We start from the raw sequence: 23342 nt of genomic DNA on the forward strand, positions 1-23342 counted from the left end.
TTTCCCTGTGTGTAAAACACTTATCACACTGTATTGTACCCACTAGGAGAAGTGTTTATTTGCCTGTATCCTATATAAGATTCTCAATGCAGTTACCTTGTCCTATTTAATTTTGTATCCTCATGCCTAACAAAATCTTTGGCACATAGTACATGTTCAATTAAAGTCTGTTATATGATGACTTTGTTAAGCACTCACCCTATAACTATTGGACATGAAACCAGTTAATGCAAATTTAGGAGATTTATACATTTTCTCCTCTGACAACAACCAGTGGAAGTAGATTTTATTTCCTCTGTTTTAAGGTGAGAATCTCATGATAGCTTAAGTGATGCAGTGGGCTGGGTATTAACTCAGGTCTGTCTTGCATTTCTAGCCTATGGCATCTTAATTAAAAGCAAAACAAACAAACAAACAAACCATATATACATATAGACAGACACACACAAACACCAACTAGCTATTTTGGGTTTTCTGGATTATCTCATTTCTCCTGGTTTTAAGTTCTGTTTGATATAACATCAGGTAAATCAAGTGGATCTTTAGTAGGAGACCAGATCAATAAACACACACAGTTAGCCAAACACATTTGATAAAATATATCTATATTCACCCCTTTCCCACATGCACATTTTTCCTTATATATTTTTAAGACTTTTTGTCTTTGTTGTTATTTCTTGCATGAGCAAGAGAGAGAGACAGAGTCTTGACAACCCTGATCCATCCTTACCCTCAGCCAGTCTCAGATCACAGGCAGTGCCTGCCTGGCACATCAAGCGGTGTCTCTACTCAAACTCAGACCTTCCCACGTTGGTCACCCTTGCAGATCATCATATTTTACCACTGCACATCTCCCAGCTCCCTTTAGTCTATTTGATAGTGTTTAAAGGCAAAGAGAAAAGCTGAACTCCCCAAATCTCGGAGCGGTTTTCGCCTTGAGAAGCACAGAGCATTTCGTTTTGCAGATAACGGCGACTGTGACTGTGGTGAGTGCGTGTGCAGGAGTGGCTGGACGGGCGAGTACTGCAACTGCACCACCAGCACGGACTCCTGCCTCTCCGAAGACGGAGTGCTCTGCAGCAGCCGTGGGGACTGCATTTGCGGCAAGTGTGTTTGCACGAACCCTGGAGCCTCGGGACCAACCTGCGAACGATGTCCTACCTGTGGTGACCCCTGTAACTCTAAACGGTAATGTCTCTATTTCCCTCAGTCCCTATGTGGCTAAGCTTCATGGCGATCAAAGTCATAATGACATGTTGTAAACACAGATCTCAGAGTGTTTTTCCTAGGCTTGGTCTCCAAGCATCCATCCATCAAAACACTCAAACCCTTAGGGCCCCTGTGATCCTCCGCCTGGAACATCAGTGTCTCCCTTGCCTCGTTCTCAGTCCTGATTATTCAGAATCACAATGTCACATTTCTGTCAGAGACTGGCAGTGGGGAAGTTGAGCTGATGTCCCACACTGATAGCATCAGATCGCCTCTCAGTTACAAGGCCAGCCACACATAAAGAATGCCCTGGAGGTCGACCGACGACACCCACGGGCAGTCAGTGCCTTCTCAGGCGAATCAGACGAGTTTCTTTTCTACCTAGAAGGTGATAGCCTGACCTCACTGACTCATTCCTAGTCTATAGCTAGGAAAGGAGGCAGAAAGATGATCTTAGCTTTTAATTCCCTTCCTCTTCTTTACCACCCATGCTCTTTGGTGCCTTCCCGTGGTTGACATTCTACACAGATGTTGTGTATTGTATTTTCTTTCATGCTGTATGAACAATAACAAACAATCCCTCACCTTTTCTCATTCTCCAGTAAGACAACTCTTTCTTTGGTTGGCGTCTAATTACTTAATACAACAAGACAAAATAAGTAGGTCGAGTGAAGAAAGGCTCCAAAATGGCCGTTTTGATTTTGTAGTGCCAAGTATTATGCAATAAATATGTGTCCATTAATGTGAGTGCCCCAAATGGTGACATTTGCATTTCTGATATAACCAGATTGAGAAAATCAATTTTTCATTCAGTGGTTACTCACCAGTCAGGTGTCAAAATGTCTCTGTTTTTTCTAGCAAACTAAGACATATGCCCAGAGAAGTGTGAGGACATGATTAGAATTATTCCACTAGAATCTAATGTAAAATGCTCTTTTGAAATGCTTCTATTACTTTTCTATTTCATCATTTCTATAAACATAATTCAATGTTAAATCGGATTTTTAAGATATGAAGTTAACAAAGCAGTTTGGGTTTGGGGACTCAGACTTTTCTCCTTGGTATTTTTGTTAGTTTTGAAACCACTCATTCTGCCATTCACTTAGCAAATAGGTATTAAGTACCTGCTGTATGCCAAGAATCATGTTAGGCCATGGACATACAGTGAAAGACAGGGCCAGTTATAGTTTCTGCCTTTATAGGTGCTGAGAATCTAATGGGAAAGACACATTTTTGAAAGTAATTATAAGGGTGTCAAGACTGACAGCAACAGTAAGAAATATAGAGGGTGTTATGGAACCAGAGAAGGGGTTGGGTTGTCAGACCAGTTGATGAAGCAATCAGCAAGATGCATGAAGAGGTAGAGGTTTGGGGGACTCCTCTAACCTCTTCCAGGTTCCTGCAAAGCCATTCCAAATAGATGTGCTATCTAGAGGCAGGTGATATCCTGGCAATGCAAAGACAAGGCCTGTATCCCCACTTCCTTATAGTTTGCTGCAACTAAGCCTTTCCTACAGAAGAATCCTGAGGCTTCCAATGCACAAGAACTAACAGGTCTAAGAGTTAGGGGAGATTTGGCTAAGGGAGTACAGTTTCAGCTGAGATTCGATAGGACATGGGTGGGGTTGGGGTGCTTTTTATGTTTGGTTTTGTTTTTTCTTTGAGAGAGATTTTTGCTATAGGGTGTGTGTGCTCACTAGAGAGACAGAAAGTAAGAAATCACCCCCCCAGGGGGATGGCTATGCCTCAATCCCTTCTCCTCCATCTCCTCTAGGAATTTTGGCCATGCACACACACACACACACACTCAGCTTGAGTTTTAAGTTTTAGGACTCGAACTGCAGTTGACTATGTGGGAGTTCAGTGACATAACCATTACACTATCTGCTGGTCCCGGGGTGTGTTTTAAGAGTATACATTTCCATGGCATGGGGAATCCTGAAAGAGGCAGATAATATGTGGCTACAATAAGAAATTGGTTTCTGTTTTGGGTTACTCTAAGCACAATCTATTTGTAAAGCGATTTTCAGCAAAAGATTAATTCAGCATCTAAATTTTATTTCATCCTATAGACATCTTTAGAGTAGCATAATTCCTAGACCATAGTCTTAGAAATACACATTTTTTCAAGTAGCACTCTTTTATTAAAAAGTCAGTATTAATGAGAACCCAGGCTCAAATCCTCAGTTTTTGAAAATAATCCCATCAAGGCTTGGGTTTATTCAGAAGAGTGACAGAAAAGTGAATTCTTAAATAATCACATTTGACATATACAAAGTCCTTCTGGGAATTCGGGTTACTATATAGACCATTTCTGTTAAGAAATTCAAAACTTTGCATATTCTCTAGATGTATTTCTAATCATATTTTGGGAACTTAAGCGTTCCCTAGGAAAAAGTAATCAAATATCAAAATAGTTGGGTCAGTTTTTTACCTAGCAGAAGTGACCATTACAGGAAAATGAATATAGTGGCCATCATCAAGACTGGCTCAGGGCACGCTGATGACTGAGTGGAATTCAGAAGGATTCAACATCCTCTTGGACAGTACTCAACAACATTTCTGAAAGTAACAAGAGGCATTGTCATCCATGAGCCACTCCTATCACACAAACTTCCAGGAGAGTGACAAGGCAGTCTTCTGGCTGCAGGGCTGGCCACGTGGCCCAGTGCTTAAGGCCCCTGGCAGCCTGAAAGACCCACAGGTTTCACATACATACGTGCCTAAAATCCTGACAAGAAGGCAAAATAAAAGAGAAGGGAGATAAAACACTCCATAGGGGGTTAATTCTTCACTCTCCTTTTCTCTTTCTCTCTCTGGAGAGCTAACTTACCTTCTGACAATTTAAAAAAAATTCAGCTGCATATCTGTTATCTACCAGTGAGAACTGACAATCTCTGTTGAATGCCTTCCACAGGAGCTGCATTGAATGCCACCTCTCTGCAGATGGCCAGGCCCGAGAAGACTGTGTGGACAGATGTAAACTAGCCGGTGCAACCATCAGTGATGAAGAAGGTTCTACTTGCCTTAAATTGCTTTTATTTACTTTTCATGGTTCTTGAGAAGCAGAGACTCTGAAAATCAAGGGCTTTTCAGTAGTTTGACATCATTTGTGCCAGGGCATTGACTCACTCCCATTCATTTTTAAGGAATGAATGTGTTTTATAAGAATGCATTCTAGGGACCAGCAGATGGCATAGTGTCTATGTCACTGGACTCCCATGTAGTAGGCTGCAGTTTGAGTCCCAGACCCGGTGGCTTAAACTCATGCTGCGCATGTGTGCCTGTGTGCCCAATATCCCAAGAGGAGAATGGAGGAGAAGGGATTGCGGCATGGCTATCCCCCTGGGGGGTGATTTCTCATTTTATGTCTCTCTGTCTCTCTCTGTCTTTCTGGTGAGTGGTGAGCACACATGCCCTATAGCAAAAACCTCTTCATCCCCTATACAAAAAACCTCTCCAAAAAAAAAAAAAAAAAAAAGAGAGACAATTCATTCTATATTTTTAGTGGCTTGAGATGCAAGCAATTCAAAGTTGTGGCTATTCTGTTTGACTTCAGCTCTGCTGGCAAATTCATCTCTGTTTAACAAGTAGAATTATAGAGAATTCTAGAATGCCATGTCTTTCAAACTAGAAAAGAAAAAAAATGGAAGAAATGGTAAATTTAATTCTCAAACTTGAAATCATCTGCTGTCATCTGATTGTGTTATTTCAAGGTAAAATAGTACCAGCTGTAAGACAGTTTTCCTTGTTTTGGGGGGAGAGGTTTTCGCTATAGGGTGCGTGTGCTCGCCAGACAGAGAGAGAGAGAGACATAGAGACAGAAAACGAGAAATCACCCCCTCCCAGGGGGGATGGTCACACCGCAATCCCTTCTCCTCCATTCTCCTCTTGGGATCTTGGGCACGCGCACACATGCACCCGCCGTGAGTTTTAAGCCACCAGGTCCGTGATGCGAACCGCGGTCGACTATATGGGAGTCCAGCAACACAGCCATTACGCTAACTGCTGGTTCCCAACAGTTTTCCTGATAGCAGCTCCCAGGTACCAGTTTCTGGTCAGTGGTCATTTTTTCTCCTCTCCTCTCCATATGCTTTTGCTCCCATCCTTACACACATGGACACTTATATGACCATCTTTTAATTCCCTGTACCCTCACCCTCGAAGTGTAAGAAGGGCCTGTTATTGTTGGCTGCCAAGCAAACGCTGCTTACTTTCATCTGCCATTTTGCACTTAATTACTGAAAATCAGTCTTTCTAGTGGCACATTTCCATCTCAAATATTTAAATAGACTGCATCTTAGCTAGATAGTCCATTGATAAAATAATTTGTGAATTTCAAAATAAAGAAGGTGACTGATCCTTCATACAGGGACCACCTGGAGGAATTTGGGTGTGGAGCATCACAAACTCCCCACATTACCACGCTGCTCGGTTACAGCGGCTGCTCTGTGATTAGAGAGACAACCGAGATGCATCTCAGTGAAACAAAATGATCAAGACAATAATTTATAGTGCTCTCAGACATGTTTCTCGAACAGGTGGAATCAGAGCACAGACATTAATCCATTTCTAAAAGAGAATAAGTTAATAACATTTGTATTGTTTTGAAAATTACTCATATTGTTTTAAAATGGAGAGTTCTGACTACACAGTTGAATTTCCCTATATTGAAGAGACATGATTAATGCTATAAAACCCCTCATCTGTGCTTTTCTGGTGACCAAAGATAAACATGCCAAAAAGCAACATATTAGACAAGTAGCGTGTAGCTCACACTAACACCTATGTCAGGCCCAGGAAAGCACAGAGTAAAGCAGTGTGCGTGGACGTCAGCAACTCGAGCCGAGGCTCAGCACAACCATCTGGGTTCATTTCTCTGCAGACAGTGGGGATATTGCCAGGATTCTGAGAAGTGAGTGGAAAATGGCAGGAAATAAAGAGCATTAGCAACATGGGCAATCCTAGATGCTGAGGAAAATAAAGGCGTAAACCTTAAAAACATCTATTTGAAACATGAAAGCATGAATAAGGTAGTTACTATATTTACACAATGTCCAGAGTAGATTATCATACATGTTTGGATTTGAAAAAAAAAAAAGCAGGACTCAAGTGTCTTTTAAAATACTTACGTTAAGGGCCAGCAGTGGCATGGTGGTTACGATGCTGGACTCTCACATGGCTAACCACATTTCGAGTCCCTGACCTGGCAACTTGAAAATCACGCCAATACTTGTGCATGCATGCCCAAAATCCTGAGAGGAGAGTGGAAGGGAAGGGACTGCAGTGTGGTCGTTTCCCTTGGGGAGTGATTTCTTACTTTTCTCTGTCTCTCTCCAGCAAATGCACACACCCTGCGGCAAGAACCTAAAAAATTAAAAATTAAATAAAAAAATTTACATCCTCCTCTCTATGTATTTGAAATTATCTTTTAAAAAGGAGAACATAATTATGTCTAACTCAGAAATTTGAAAATAATCATTGGATTACTTATACCATTCAAAGCACTAGTCTGAATGAACCTAAGAGTAAAAAATGTATTTGTCAGACTGAGTTAGAAAGTCATTTTTCTAATGAGACTATTTTTAAGTCCTGATTCAAGTTAATCACCTCGTTATGTTACTGATCATACCACCTTGAAATATTGGCATTATATGTGCTTTTCTAGGAGATCTCTTAACTTTATAATCCATATGAACTGTTCCTCAATTGCGTGTGGGTGACTTGGGCAGGCACACCGAATGACATGTGGACTAACCGTAGTCATTTCATTTTATTGAGACGTGTTTTTAATTTATAATCATGTCCTCAGGACATTGTGACTCAAACTGTGGTCCGTGGAACACTAGTTCTGAAATATTACTTGGAAAATAGAAACACTCATAGCCATATACATTTTGGAAACAAGAAACTACCTTTTTTGTTTTCTTTGCAAGGATTCTCAGAGTTGTTGCACACGTTAAGTTAAATGTGCATTATGAATCATCAGGAGAAACAAGGGGAGAAATTAAAGTTAAGGAAGGATTCCCAGACTTATTTAACCATAGAACCCTTTTGTTTTTCTTTGGGAAACTTTTCTTTGAGAACTGCTATCTGATCTCAGAGCTGAGGTCTTAAGTGCATGGTTGCTTTGACCCAATGGTGCAGTTTGTATTTTCCACATCCCGGACCTTCCCAGACTCCGTCTGCTCACCCCTGCTCTCACATTTCTCCCTTCTCCAAACATGATTTCATGGGACTGCCTGCAATCTTATTTTCATTGTATTATTCTGGGGCAGCACTGTGGACACTCACAAAGGAGAGTAAAAAGAAAGTTCCATTTTTCGTGAACAACAAAAGAAAACCTTACCAGCTAATTATGCAAATCTTTTGTTGCATGTTTGATAATAAAATTTCAATACCCAAACACTATAAAATAGCCACATTTATAGCTGAAACAGTCACGAAAAGAGTGGTGAAGTAATTAGAGCAGGACGGGAGTCGTGACTCAAAGGTCATATTCGCAGTTCCATTAAAACTTAAATAATTCCGGCCAAGTAAAATAAGCCTCCCTATGCTGCAGTACAGCTATTTAAAAGAAATAACAAAGCAGGATTAATATTACTAAAAGGAGTGTGATAAACTGTCCACATATTTTCTATCTAAGGATAAAATGTTCCATTAAGTATATTTGCAAGGAGCAGAATGGGCCTGTGCTGTCATGGCAGAGGGAGAATGAAAGAAAACACCACAACAAGGGAACACATGGCCAGCAGGTAGCATAGACGTTAAGCAGCTGGATGCCACAAGGCCAACAGCGTAGTTGGAATCCTGGACCCGGAGGCTTAAAAATCATGCCAGTTGCATATGTGTGTGTGTGTGTGTGTGTGTGTGTGTGTGTGTGCGTGCGTGCCCAAAATCCTGAGAGAGGAGAATGGAGAAAGGATTATAGCAATCTCCCCTGCCCCCAGGTCACGGTGTGTGTGTCTCTGTGTGTGGAGGGGGTGGGAGGGGTGATTTTTCTCTTTCCTTCTCTCTCTCAAGCATATACACCCAACAGGGAAAAAATAAAATAAAACTAAAAAGAAGTAAAAGCATATTCTCAAAACTCACGCCTGGCACGTGTGCGTATGTGCCCAAGATCCCGAGAGAAGAATGGAGGAGAAGAGATTGCGGCGTGACCATCCCCCCTGGGGGGTGATTTCTCACTTTCTGTCTCTCTGTCTCGCTCTGTCTTTCTGACTAACACACACACCCTATAGCAAAAACCTTTCAAAACAAACAAACAACAACAAAAACAATAAATGTATGAAATAATAAAAATTCCACTAATCTGATATTGTCCAGAAATTCCCAAACCTAATCAGAATCATCTTATTTAAAATGTTTATTAAACAATACACTAAAAATAAAAGCTTCCGTGCTTACTATCAACTTCTCAAATCAGAACACCCAGGATTATTCTGGGGTGAGTCCCAGAATCTATTAGATTGTTGGAAAAGAAATGACGTATTTTTCTGTTTTTCTCTGCAAAAATGCATCATGACTTTTCCGACAACCTAACGTATTTCCAAAACTCCCAGGTGATTGAAGTGATTGTGAACATTCGGAAATGACCAAATGAGAATGGTTTGTAATTAAATTTCTTAATATTCTTAAGTAGATGCTTCTAATGGGTTTGAAAACAGTTTTTTCACATAAATATCTCATCTGAAATTACATTTATAAGGCTAAATGTTTTACTGGTCCCTGTTATCAAAGACAAACAAAGGATGCTTCTCATAGACCTCCTCAGGTTTTTATCTTGTAAATTAAACGCAAAGACAACAACAATGACTTAGTAATATATTTCTTTCTACAGATATGGCATTTTTGTACCAAAACTAGGCTTATTTAATTTTTCTATGTTAAAATCAAAGAAACTTGTGTAAATTCTGTTTTATTAACACTCTATTTTCAAGCTAGTGAGAAAGGTAATAAGTCTGGGAAGGGAATGCCTGAGATTATCGGAGACATCCCGTTTTAATATTTTCATTCACTATATCACAACATGCAAACACTAGGCCATGAGTCTTAAAAGTTTAGATTAAGAGCAAATGCTCATGGGGCCTGCATGTAGCATGATGGTTGAGGCTCTGGACTCTCATATGACTGAGTGCGGTTCGAGTCCTGGACCTAGTGACTTACTTTCTCACTTTCTCTCCCTCTCTCTCTTTCTGGTAAGCATATGTGCCCTATAGCAAACTTTAAAGATAAAATAACAATAATAAATAAAATTAATAAATAGTTTTTTTTTAATTTTTTCAAGAGAGCCAATGGTCATTCTACTTAACATTTCTCAAAACCAGTATTTGAAAAATCTCTCTCTTTATTTTTGGCTCAAAAAATCCCCTTGATTTGGAAATACTAATTATAAGAAATTTTCAAAGATATAATTGTTAAGCATGTTTGTTTTTAGTTTTGCTGTTGTTTTTAACCAAGAAATTGATGCGCAATTTTAGCATAGGAGTTAGACCCCTAGACTTCTGATAAATGGTACTGAAATTTCAGTTTTACTGAAATTTTACTTTATTTTTATTTTATTTTCCAATTCTGTCATGACACTTATTTTCTGCCTTTTGAATAAGCTAAAAAAGAAAAAAATATTTCTATTTGGAAAAAAGCTGAGGAAAACTGGATTTTATATTTTTAATTAAAATAGGAGTTCTAGTGATAAGGAGTCTGTCACTCTGTGTTTTTAAAATTTGAGGTTTTCCTTTATTCAACTGGTCACTGAGCTATGTAATACTTCAGTCTCAGCTTCCTGATATTAATTTATATTTATTACTGTAACATAATGTGACCGGGAATATTGACTACGCCTTTGTGAGAAATACTCCTTTAAAGGTATCAGTATCACTCAGACTGTGTGGAAATGTAATCTAGACAGGCTGCTAGATGCTCTCAGTGAAGAATATGCAGTGCCCTCATTACCATAACCAGGGCAGCTCAGTTCCTGAGGCAGCTGTGGGCACCTGCCTTGAAGTGCTTTCACCCTATTAAAATTCTGCTCACATCAGTTGATTTGATGGTCATTCCAGATTGACTGCATCTGGAACTGTTCTTCTGGTGCATGAGTTAAAACCATAACCTTACTTTGTAGGAAAACTCTAGCTTTCCTACACCAGTTCTACAATATTGAAAATTCTCCTTTGTATATTACAACTCAATACCACTTTGCCTTAAAAATAATCTCTTTTGGAATCTTATTTAATTTAATGAATGACTCCTTTATCTGCAGATTTCTCAAAGGATAATTCTGTTTCCTGCTCTCTGCAAGGAGAAAACGAATGTCTTATTACATTCTTACTAACTACGGACAATGAGGGGAAAACCATCATTCACAGCATCGACGAGAAAGGTAGGTGGCTTGCCTTACACTGTCGATGGCAGTGGACACTACATGAGAGGAAACAAACAAACAAACAAAAACAACAACTGAAAAGTTCTTTGGGTAGCTTGCCAGGAAAGAGATTTCCAAATTTTTGCCGAAGTGCCTCTGCTTTCCCAAAGATTGAAAGGTACACGTTAGAAGGTTTTATATGTTCCAGTGTCTCTTATTAGAACCAGATAACAAGATGACTTGTATTCGTGCCAATCATCCTCTCCCCAAAAGTGAATAAATTACAGAAAGGTGTCCTAGTCTGTTTTGTTGCTAGTAAGAGAGAATGACCCTGTGTCCGATAATTTAAGAGAATAGAGACTTACTCAGTTCAGAGTTTGGGAGGCCAGGGGCCAGGAGCTAAACCTGGTAAGAGCCTTCCTGATGAAGGGGTTCTGAGGTTGTGCAGGGTATCACATTGTGAAAGGAGCACATATCTCTGTATTCATGAGTCTGTCTGTCTCATTCCCTCTCCTTATAAACCTACCAAGAGTTAATGATGGGAGCCCCCATGCTTTTTCTTTTTCTTTCTTTTTTTTTTTAAGAGGTGTTATGCTATAGGGCACGTGCGCTTGCCAGAAACACAGAGAGACAGAAAGCAAGTAATCCCCCCCCAGGGGAGATGGTTATGCCGCAATCCCTTCTCCTTCATTTTCCTCTCGGGATCTTGGGCACGTACGCACATGTGCCTGGCGTGAGTTTAAGCCACCAGGTTCAGGACTCGAACTGTAGTCGACTACATGGGAGTCCAGTGATATAGCCATTATGCCAACTGCTGGTCCTTGGGGCCCCCATTCTAATGACCTTATTCCCAATCTCCTCCCATAGGCCCCACCTTTCAATACCATAGCTGATTCAGTTTTCATCCTCCAAATCTCATCACAATCAAATCAGCACATGCTGTGTGTGTGTGTGTGTGTGTGTGTGTGTGTGTGTGTGTTGGGGGGATATTCGAACCATAGTAAAGGTAGACCAGATGACATGTAAGCCATAGTTATGTTTATATAAAAAGGGCTAACAGGAGTGTAGCAGTTGCTTAAAAACGAGTTTGAATAGGGCACACCTTTGTTCAAACCCTGTTCCACCAATTCATAGCTTCTTGACATTCTGTAAGATACTTGCCTCTCTGAGTCTCTACTCCCTCATCTGTAAAAAGGAGAAAATAATAGTACTTTCTTCTGAAGGCGGAATCAAGGATTAAATGGCATAATGCATGTAAAACGTGACAATCCTAAACTTACAGTGACAGGTCATTAAATGGTAAGGCTGAATCAGAAAAGACATTAAGCAGTAAGGAAGGAAGGATGTGATCTATAAAGTTTGTAAAGGGTGCATTGCCTCTGTGGATTTTTATTTACATTATCTCATGGAATCAGTTTGAACTTGAGAAAGACTCAAGTAAAAATCAGATTCAGCAAAGGGGAGAGAGAAGAAAGTAGCACAGAAGGTATGTTTGCTGAGAAATTTCAGTCAGTACCAGACTCTCCTGGGGAGCTGAGCTTGTTAAAGATATCAGTATCCTGCATCAGCAGGTCTGATGTGTGGCCTGGGACTCTGTGTCTTAACATCTACCTGAAGTCCCTAATACAGATGGTCCCTAAGCAACTGCCCTGGCTGCATTCTCAGATACACACAAGCACTTCCCACTTCCTGACTCCAGTTAATCCTGTGTCTCTCCTAGACCTTTCCTGTAGAAATGACAGCTGCATTAAATCAGATCTCGCCCAATCTGCTGGCAACCTCCTCCCTTCCTGAAAAGTTTTGAGCCTAAGTTCTGCCACAGACAATGGCAGCACCGTAAGGCAGATGTGTTTGTCGTGTGTGTTTGCTTATCAATGCGCTGATAAATTAGTAAGGCTGCATTTAAAACCAAGGGTATCAAATTGGCATCACTGGGCAAGCTCTCAAGAGAAGTGAGATCCCACATGGCAACTACAGCTTGAATCCCCAGCCAGGTCAACCTGAAAATGCCAGGCGTGTGCAAAACTCCCCAGGATCTGACAGGTTGAAGGACTGGAGGAAGGGGATCATGGCAGGACCAGACGCTGTGGAGGGTATTCTTCTCTTTTTTCTCTCACTGTAATGTGCATGCACACACTCTACTATGAATAAAGAAAACAATATTTTAAAAAATTAAAATCACTTAGGAGTATAAAAACCATTAAGCTGGCCTATAGTGCAGTGCATCAGGAGCCAGATCCCACATAGCCAACTGGGGTTTGAATCTCTGCCATGGCAGCTCAGAAAACAAGCTGGGCACATGTGTGTGAGTATCCCAAATCCTGACAGGATGGAGAAACAGAGGAAAATTATTTCAAGTTGACTGCATACTATGGGGGATGCCTTCCTTTTCTCTCTCTGGTGAGCATATGCACTCTCTGGCAATAAAAACAAAACAAAACTAATCTAGAAAACCAAAGCAACACTAAAGTGGCCAAAAAAGTAGATTCAAGACATTATAACCCCATCAAGAAACTATGATCAGAAAAATATCGCATTGCACTGCAAAGGGCAAGGGAGAGATAAAGGTCAACACAATCAAAGAAATTCAAGGATGAGCGTGAACTTGGCCTTGAAGCTCAGGTCAGCAGAGTGCTCCTGGAGACTCACTCTTTAAAAATCTCATGTAAATCGGGAACCAGCAGTTAGCGTAATGGCTATGTCGCTGGACTCCCACGTAGCCGACCGCGGTTCGTGTCCCAGACCCGGTGGCTTAAAACTCACGCCGGGCGCGTGTGCGTGCGTGCCCAAGATCCCGAGAGGAGAATGGAGGAGAAGGGATTGCGGCGTGACCATCTCCCCTGGGGGGTGATTTCTCGCTTTCTGTCTCTATGTCTCTCTCTGTCTGTCTGGCGAGCGCACACGCCCTACAGTGAAAATCTCTCTCCAAAAAAAAAAAAAAAAAAATCTCATGTAAATTGACTTCTCTCAAATGCATACATAAAGTGCATCTGGCGGCCATTAGTTAATGAAACATAAGGTGAATCCTGCTGTACCAAAAAAAAAAAAAAAATTATAATACGAAACTCGCCTCCACATTGTCTTTGTTATAGCCGTAGTCTCCAATGTACTGTCTGTGACTAGCAAGTTATCTTGAAATCAAAGCCGTCTCTTATAATACTGATGCTATTGGAAGAATGAGTTCTGAACAGCAAAAACAAGTTTCCAGAATAGGCTCTGTTTTTAATTCAGAGGCTTTTGTATCTAGTTGGTATGATTTCTTTCTTTTCCTTTTCTTTTTCGGTGAGACATGCCTTTGGCTGATAAATGCTGCCTCATTACTGTTGTCTGTTCTCTTATTGTTCCGCACAAGATGCGTGGCACAGCAACAGGCCATCCTTCAGAGGCTGCACAGTGCCCTGCTGTCTTTTTATTACGGCATTCTATTATCCCTCTGCTATTGCAGTAGGAAAAAAATGACCTCCCTGAGGCTTAGCAGCCGGCACCTGACAGTCCTTGGATGTCTCTTCCTCAAAAGATGCTCTTCCTGATAGACCAGGAGCCCCCAGGGCACAGCCTGTCCCCACTCTCACAGCTGTAAGACCAGAGAATCCCAGCGAGGTCAGCCCAAGGTTTGGATAGAAAAAGCGGCAACATGAAGAGGCAGGGGAGAGGAGGTTAATGATTGCCAGAGTCTTCTGACACGTTGTAAGGAGGAACCACCAAGGGAAGAGTGCTTGTAGAGAGAGAGCTTCGGACATCTTCTTTCTTACTTGCAGGGCATAAGAGCCACACCAGGGTCAAGAACTGATGGCTGAGGAGCCTCCCTGGTGGAAGTACCGACTGGTGTAGCTGTTACACCCACAGGCTCCAGCTTGGAAGTTCCAGGGCATTGCAGTCTGGAAGACAGAAAAAGGGAAACGTGCACCTGCTATATAGTAATACTAAAGTAATACTAAAAATAATAGAATTGAGGCCAGCAGGTGCTATTTTGGTTGAGGGCACTGAACTCTCACATGGCTGACAGTTCAAATTCAGGACCTGGCAACTTGATTTCCTACTTTCTCCTCTCTCTCTCTCCCTCTCTCTCTCTCTTTCTCTCTCTCTCTCTCTATCTATCTTTCTTACTCTGTCCATCTCTGGTCAAATTAAAATAAATACATGAATAAATAAAGTTAAATAAAATAATTCTTTAAAAAAATAATAATAGACTAGCGACTCTCCTTTTATCAACCCCTTACTCCTTCTTTATGCCAGGTATCATTCTGCATGTTTTACATGTATCAGTTCACTAAATCTCCTCAACAACTATGCAAAGCAGTCACGTCACTACTATTATTTTTGTTTTATAGGTAAGGAAATTAAAGCATGGAGACATTAAGTACCAGAGCTGGTTGAGGGACTCTCACAGTCTGGTTTGAAGTCCATGCTCTTAACCACTGTACTATACTGCCTCCCACTGGCTGTTCAACCATAATAAATATCTGAATTCTGAAATGATGTTAGATCAGCATTGTGTAATCATATTGTTACACAAACTATATACGTAATTTTAACATTTTCTAGTATCACATTAAAAAGTAAAAAGACACAGATTAAATTATTTGCCATTATATTTAAAATATTGGCATTTCAACATGTAACCTATATAAAAATTATAAATGAGATTTTTTTAATGTCAGTTGTTTGAAATCAGTGTGTATTTGATACATAGAGTGCAACCCAGTTTGGAAAGATCCTATTTCAAGTGCACAATGGCCACATGTGATAGAACCACCAGGTGGGACAGCACAGCCATGTTAGAGACTCAGGACCTTAAAATTAAGCGTAGCGCTGTCCCAGACTCCATAGACAATGTTGCGCACAGTGACAAAGGTGCCCTTCTTCTCCCACCTAGAAATCTCTCTTAAAAAATAAAAAAAAAGAGAGAGAGAGAGAAATCCATCTTCAGTCTGAGTAGCTCAAGAAATAGCAAAGAGAATATAAGTAGTAAAGATGTCTGTTGTGTAATACCTACTCCGGTGCCTGGACGATTCCTGTGTACAATTCCCAAGGACTTCAAGTTCTCAAAATAAAGATGTCTGCCAGACCACACCTATCCCTCCTTTATTCCATTCTGGAGAGCCCTCCTAATTCACATTCTGGCTCCAGGGCCTTAGCAAGCTTCATCTTGCTTTGAACAGGAACACGCTCTGCCCCACCCCAGAGATTTCTTAGCCAAAGATGTAACCAGTATATTTGCTCATTGACACAAGCCTGCTGCCTTCTTTGCAGGAGTGTCGGTAACCTCTCAGAAGCAGCCATGGTTTATTTGCTGTGCTAGAATACAGTCTTTAGATCTTCTTACTGTAGTAGCTATGTTATTAGCTTCTTCGCTTACTTTTGCATAATCTCCTTACCTGGAATATTTCTGCCAAAGAACAAAGTGTGTAAGACCAGGAATCATGCTGGTAGGGGGTCATTAGTCCCACTCAGATTCAGATCAGCTATAGATCCTTACCTTAAAAGCAGCATGACTAGCCCTATGTGTATAACTCTCTTTATTAAACACCTAAAAGCAATAAAAGTAAGGACAAACTAAGCGTGATTCATTTCCTCCCCAAATATCATAGATTTTGCCACATGCCTTACAGAGATGGATGCAGATTTTTAATGATATTTTTTATGTGTTTTTTTTTCCATAAAAGCAAGAGGAGCCTTAATGATAATGCCTCATTAAGAAATGTATCATCTCCTAGGCATATTGCAAGGCTTATTAGTCATTCTGCTATCGATGAGGGAAGGTAGTATATAATTGCAAAAAGATATTAATATCATCAGTAGAGTCAAAGTAGCATTTCATAGGCTATTTAAGTTGAAATGACCATACAGAACATCTAATTTCCCAACCTTCCTTGAAGATAAGAATCATTTAAAATACCTTGATTAATAAAAAATGTGTGGCCTCATCCAAGGTCCAATGAATCAGAATCTTGGGCAAGGGGTCCAGGAAGCTATAGGTTTCATAAGCATGAATACCTCGACTTGTTGTTATTATCAGAAAAATTAAGAGAACTCTGAACTTCATTTTATGAATGAGGATTTTACACTCAGAGAGATCAATAGGCTTGATTGAATTCATGTAGCCACTGATATCAAGTAGAAATTGAACCTACTCTCTGACCTTTGCCCAGGAATTTTTTGGAAACAAGAGCACTACATTAGGGTCAAGAAAATAAAGCTGAGATTGGGTGCTTAAAAATAATAAGTAGAATAAAAATAAAATAATCTGAAAAAAAAAGAAAAGCTTTTTGCTGCTGAAGATGTGTATAGTAATGTCTTTTTCTTGATTGATATGCATGATATTCATGCTGGAAAAAGAAATGTTATACACTGTATATGTAATTACGTGTAATATAAAATATAATCATAAATAAGTAAATAAATATTTTAAAAAAGAAAATAAAGCCTTGGACCAGCAGTTGGCATAATGGCTATGTCACTGGACTCCCATACAGTTGACCGTGGTTCAAGTCCTGGACCCAGTGGCTTAAACTCATGCCAAGCACATGTACATACATGCCCAAGATCCCAAGAGAAGAATGGAGGAGAAGGGATTGCAGCATGGCCATCCCCCCTGGGGGGTGACATTTCACTTTTTCTCTCTGTCTCTCTGTCTTTCTGGAAAGTGCATGCACCCTATAGCAAAAACCTCTCAAAAAAAATTAAAAGAAAATTAAGCTGAAAAACATGATTGTCTATTAAAAAAGGAGCAAATAGTCCTCAGGAAATAGGTTTTTTATTAGACTGCTCATGATTCAAGATGATCCATGAAAAAGTTATTACATGTGCTTCCCCTTACACACAGACTTCTCTTTTGTACTTCTTTATGTAATCAGAAGAGACCATCTTTAGTAATTAAACCGTAGTCTTTTCTCATGACCCTTTAAAGTAGTCCATGTGTATTAATTGTCATTCTTTTGGGTTCTAACTCCTTTTAAGTCAACCAATGAGTATATACCCATTTACTTTGCATAGCTAAACTCTCTTTTATCCTATTTTGAAAGAATATAGGGCTCTCCTTCAACAAGTAATGTTTTTGTTATTATTTCAGCAAGACGGAAAGGTATCAATACTTACCCTCTATTGAAGAAAAAGTGTGGATGGAGAATTCAGTGAAAAATGTCTTTCCTATGTCAAAATGTTAAGTATACCACCGTCTCAACAAATTTTCTGTTCACACAGATTGTCCAAAACCTCCAAACATTCCCATGATCATGTTGGGTGTTTCTCTAGCCATTCTTCTCATCGGGGTTGTCCTGTTGTGCATTTGGAAGCTGCTGGTTTCGTTCCATGATCGTAAAGAAGTTGCCAAGTTTGAAGCAGAACGATCAAAGGCCAAGTGGCAAACGGTATGTGAACACTTAGGGCTACTCCTTGTCCAGGGAAGAAATGACCTGGTGGAAGAGATTGGGGTAGGCGGGATGCTTTCTCTGCTCTAAAAGAGTTTGAATGTCATGGTTTCCCCCACCACCACCACTCTTACCATGACCCCAACAGTTTTGCTTTTTCTGCTCCAGAACAAAGGAACTGCCCATAATCTGGACCCTGATGGGACTCACAATATGTATTTGTCTCTCAGTGTAGCAGGGACTTCCATCAGTCTGAGAAGTCTCATGAAACTTCTGATGTAGTTAGATCATCAGGAAGTATATTTGATTTGTACTGCCTCATCACTCAGAGGATCCACCAGCCCCATTTGATAAAGCTTAGATGCTATATCTAAAGATGTCCCTAAATTAATTATGTTATACTTAATGGATAATGTCAATTAATAGTACGACAGTTCGTGCCAATTTTCATGGAAATCTTTGTTACTTGTAAAATCAGTTACAAAACAAAGTTGAGAAGGCTTTTTCAATCCCATGCAGTCAGTTTTTTCTGAATAACTTATATTTTAAACAGCTACCTGAAGAAAACATTAAGTAACAACTTTTAAATATATATTCTCAAAAATAATTTTTTTTTCACAGTAGACAAATAAAAAACAGGACTATAATTTTCTGTGTTTCTTTCCCACAGGAGAGATAATTACATTTTTAGAGACCCATAGAAACAATTTCATGGTTTTAATTTCATCTCTTTATCTCTAATGGTGTGTCCGGCCATCTAATAGCAATTATCTTATGTTGCTGATTCTAAAAACAGTGCCATCACAGGAGAAAATATAGGCAAACACAACGCTCCTTTGAGTTCATCTGCCCAAATAAATTGATGTTAACACTTTTTCCTTAAAGTCTATAGCAATATCTTCAATTCCTAAAGCAAATGGAATTTTCTGCTTTGGATAACTTTATCTTGATAAGGTATGTTTATATCTGTGCAATTATTTCAAACCAATACATGGTGCAGGACAATGGACAATGAAAATTTTCCATCTACTCTATCTTCCCATTAAAAATGTCTTGAGACAAAACAACCAAATGCAACACATGGATCTTGTTCAGATCTTGATTTGAATGATCAAACTGTAAAAATACATTTTTAAAACAAGTGGAAAAAGTCAATACACACCAGGTCTTAAAATGATAGCACAGGGAACCAGCAGTTAGCATAATGGCTATGTCGCTGGATTCCCACGTAGTCGACCGCGGTTCGCGTCCTGGACCCGGTGGCTTAGAACTCACGCCAGGCGTGTGTGCGTGCATGCCCAAGATCCCGAGAGAAGAATGGAGGAGAAGGGATTGCGGCGTGACCATCCCCCCTGGGGGGTGATTTCTCGCTTTCTGTCTCTATGTCTCTGTCTGTCTGGCGAGCGCACACGCCCTATAGCGAAAACCTCTCCAAAAAAAAAATGATAGCACAGGGACCAGTAAATGGTGTGATGGTTACACCACTAGACTCCCATGTGGCTGACCGCAGTTTGAGTCCCAAATGTGGCAACTTGAAACTCACATCCAGCGTGTGTACATGCATGCCCAAAATCCCAAGAGGAGAATGGAGAAGAGACTGTAGTGTGACCATCTCCCCTGGGGGGGATACTTCTCACTTTCTGTCTCTCTGGTGTGCACATGCTCACTATAGCAAAAATCTCTCTTTAAAAAAAATAACAAAGAAGCATGGTTAATTTGATGAGATATAATGACTTTCCTAGAAAATGTTCATATATTTTACCATAGGGCGGGCGCCACCACACCCAAATGTTCATATGTTTTAGATCTGCATACTGAAGTATATGGGAACAAAAGAAAATGAAGGCTGGGGTTTTCTTCAAAATAATTCCCTGAGAGAGCGAGAGCAAGAAGAAGTGATAGTGAAAGCAAGCTTGGCAAAATCATAGTCATTGTTGGATCTGGATAATAGGTCCATTGAATTTGTTAAATAGCTTTCTTCTTTTTGTATATGTGTAGATTTTTCATAATTAAGCAAAATCCTTAGGAAAGTATGTAATGGATTTGCAATGAAGGTATATTTTACCCGTCCCTAACAATGTAAAGGGTAGCCTAACAGGTTTGCTTAGTGACTTAGAACATGGTGCTAATGAGGTCAAAGTTGTGGGATGGGTAACATCACTTGATCTCATGGGCATGAATGTTATTTTTAACCTTCACCAACTGATAAGCCAATGCCTGGCAATGGTCAGAAGGGCAACCTGGCAAAAGGATGTGCAGAAGTTGGCACAAAGAGCAATAGCAGCAGCAGTTAGTTGAACAACCTCTAGTCCTATGAAGGCATCTTGGTATTCTCATTTTGAAGGTAGGTAAACTGAGGCCCACAGAGCTTAAAGGACTTTCCAAACTCTTGCCGCATGGTGGAATGGAAATCCTAATTGTCCAATGTTTTTCCAAGCCTAGCCTTTGGTTGACCCTCCTAGAAATAATAAGCAGGTGCTCTGAAAGCAAGCACTTAGGCAATTATGTGATGTGTATCTACTAACCAGCACATTTTAATGTTCTCATACAAAAGCATGAGTACTGACACGTGATTAATATCTTTAAAATAACATTTTAATTAACAGTTAATTTCCCCCAAAACATGAATTGTTCTCTCTCAGGATGAAGAACATGACTAAAATTCAAATGCTGAATTTTGCTGTTTCTTCATCTAAAATGGGGCCAAAACATGCATTAAATAGATAAAAGCATAAATGAAAAATATTATTTCCTTGTTAAACTGAGTTTCTTTGAGTAACGAATGTTTGATGTCCCTGACTAGATAATGAATGGGTAATAATTATTCACTTGGACGCAGAGGAGGTTTAATTCAAATAACTCAGTTCAAATTTCACTAATATATCCTACTGGAAAGAAAATTGTTCCTCAGTGCATACACTTAGGGGTCTTCAATTTAATTCAGCTTTTATCTAAAACCTATTTCTTCTTTATGAGGTGAATTTGGCTGGTCTTCTTCCCTACCACCCCTGGAGGTCACCTGACCTATAGGGCCTCTGTAGGTACAGAGCTCAGGATAGAAAGACTTGCACTCTTGCTTCCTAAAATATATCATTATAGCTGTAAAGAAAGGTTAACTTTTTGTTACTCCTCAAAAAATAACACACACATGCAGATTCTTTATGAAAACACAAATGGAAGGTATTTAAATTCATCTTTGATTAGACATTTTTTCTAGGATGACAAGTCATTAACTCGAGGCAAAAAATGTTCAGCTTGACATTTCTTGCAGTCATGGATTGATTTTGTACTGCACTAAGCACATCAGGTCTGCATTTGGCAGTTAGGCAATCATTAGGGACGCTGTGGGTCATGACAGAGAGTTTTCTTATTAGTACTTATACGCACTAGAAAAATGTACCTTTGCATTTGCAGAATTCACAGCCCAAATGAGCACCCCAAAAGTCCAGGAGGAATCAGCCTGATCACCTTAGATGGCTAGGGAAAAACTTGCCTTGTCTAAACAGTGGCATGCAGACTTACCTGAAATGAAGCAGTCCCTAGCTGGAAATCACAGATAGGGTCGTTGCAACCTGCTTAACTCCACAGGAGACAGAACTGGACATTTCCACATTTCCTCCTGCTAATGCAGCCCATTGTAAGCAAATCTCCTGAGTCTGATTACCAGCTGAAGAAAAGAAACACTCTGCTGCACACCCCAACAGCCCATGCATAGTGCTCTTCCCCCCATTTTTTTTTTTCAAAGAGAGACTTTCACTATAGGGCATGCTGGAGAGACAGAGAGACAGAAAGCGAGAAATCACCCCCCACGGGGATGGCCATGCCACAATCCCTTCTCCTCCATTCTCCTCTCAGGATCTTGCATATGCATGTACATATACCTGGCACGAATTTTCAGCCTCCAGGTCGAGGACTTGAACCACAGTCAGCCATGTGGGAGTCCAGCTACATAATCATTATACTATCTGCTGGTCCCATTCTTCTCCTATTTTAACATTGCCACCTTAGCCTCCTACCTCCACCTTAGACTCCTCCTCCACGGTGGAGTCTATTTTATGCATCACCTCCTGTAAGCAATGCCTTGGTCTATATCTAGATTCACAAACCCCCTCCACCCCACCCCCACAATATTGCAGGTCTAAATAAATGAAGTTCCTTTAAAATACAGAGTGAAATCTACACAATCAAAATGAAGCATTCAACAGAATATCTATGAAATAATATTGTGTTGTTCTGTCTGTTGCAACTCAAGTCATCTCTTTTATAATGCATAGAAATTATAGCGTGGAGTGTGGGTGTCTTTTAGTGTGTTTGGCACCATATGGGATAGAGCCTACGAACAAGTGCATGGTTCTGCGGCGATCTAATCCGGCCCTGCCCACAACCTGTTCATTTTCAGCGTATCTTTTCTGTTCACTGAGGTTCCTTCTTCCTTCAGGACAGGCCAGCTGTCATCTGTAGCCTGCACCTCTTATTTTTACCTTTTTTCTTCTATTGAGTTTCTTATTCTTCTATAAAACCAAACAACTTCTAATCCTTCAATGAAATAAAATTCTACACACGATTGTTTGCAAATGAGAATCTAAAACCTCATCAGTTTACTCTTTGTCATCCAAATTTCAAATTTTTATGTCAAGAGGACTAAACAAGGACTAGAGGCCCACCAGATTTTTCCAGACTGATCTCAAGAGTAGAAGCACTATGACTACCTGATCTTCACCTATCACCCTCTGCCAACAAAGAACCTCTTTTCTACCTGCCCTCATTACAGAGATAGCATCACTCTTCAAAGGCTTGTAAACAAAGGTAGAATGTCACTCAGTCAGAGGTCAGACGTTGGCCCTGCAGGTGCAGGTGTGACCCTTCCTCCCAGTGAAGACACTGAGGCATGTCCAAGGGCAGTCAGTGTGAGTGCTCAGGGAATGCTTTCAGTTTTATTCAGTTCTTATAAGAGTTGAAAGAAATGTACTATCAGAGAAAATACAATTGTGTTTCTTCTGTGCTTCCTCCTCAATATAAGCTTAGAAATTGCTACTATCTCTACAATTCATGGAATAAGGAGACCAAAGTATAAGCTTTAGTAACTTAGAAAGTCAAAGGTAATTTCTGGACTCCACACCTACTAAGTGAACTTGGAAATGTGAAAAAATTTTACCAAAGCTCTGGGGGAAAATATCTTTATAACCATCTCCAGGACCTAGAAGAAATCTCCAGGACAGAAATTCCAAGTGTACAGAGAAGCTATAAATAAAAATTAATGAGAACAAGCAGGATTTATTGAGCATTTCCTAAGTACCATGCCTAGTGCCAAAGTTCTTTACCTCATGGATGGTTTCGTTGTTTGTTTGTTTTAGTTTGCTATGGAGCTCATTTACTCACTGAGGAGAGAGAGGGAGAAAGTG

General features: G+C 40.1%; 1 protein-coding gene across 6 annotated transcripts in view; it reads left to right on the top strand.

Moving 5' to 3' along the window:
• ITGB6 (integrin subunit beta 6) overlaps window positions 1–23342 on the top strand; it is a 145063-nt gene that overhangs the window by 119310 nt on the left and 2411 nt on the right. For 5 of the 6 annotated variants that reach the window (XM_006160288.3, XM_027776503.1, XM_006160287.3 and 2 more), the window contains 4 exons: window positions 966–1188; window positions 4127–4224; window positions 10469–10588; window positions 17774–17940. In XM_006160288.3, the coding sequence (XP_006160350.1) occupies window positions 966–1188; window positions 4127–4224; window positions 10469–10588; window positions 17774–17940 (608 nt within the window). Of the gene's footprint in view, window positions 1–965; window positions 1189–4126; window positions 4225–10468; window positions 10589–14328; window positions 14529–17773; window positions 17941–23342 lie in introns of those variants that run through there. The other variant, XM_006160289.3, reaches the window with a different exon arrangement.

The sequence above is a fragment of the Tupaia chinensis genome, unplaced genomic scaffold (genome assembly GCF_000334495.1).
Source record: "Tupaia chinensis unplaced genomic scaffold, TupChi_1.0 Scaffold000674_2, whole genome shotgun sequence".
Lineage (NCBI taxonomy): Eukaryota > Metazoa > Chordata > Mammalia > Scandentia > Tupaiidae > Tupaia > Tupaia belangeri.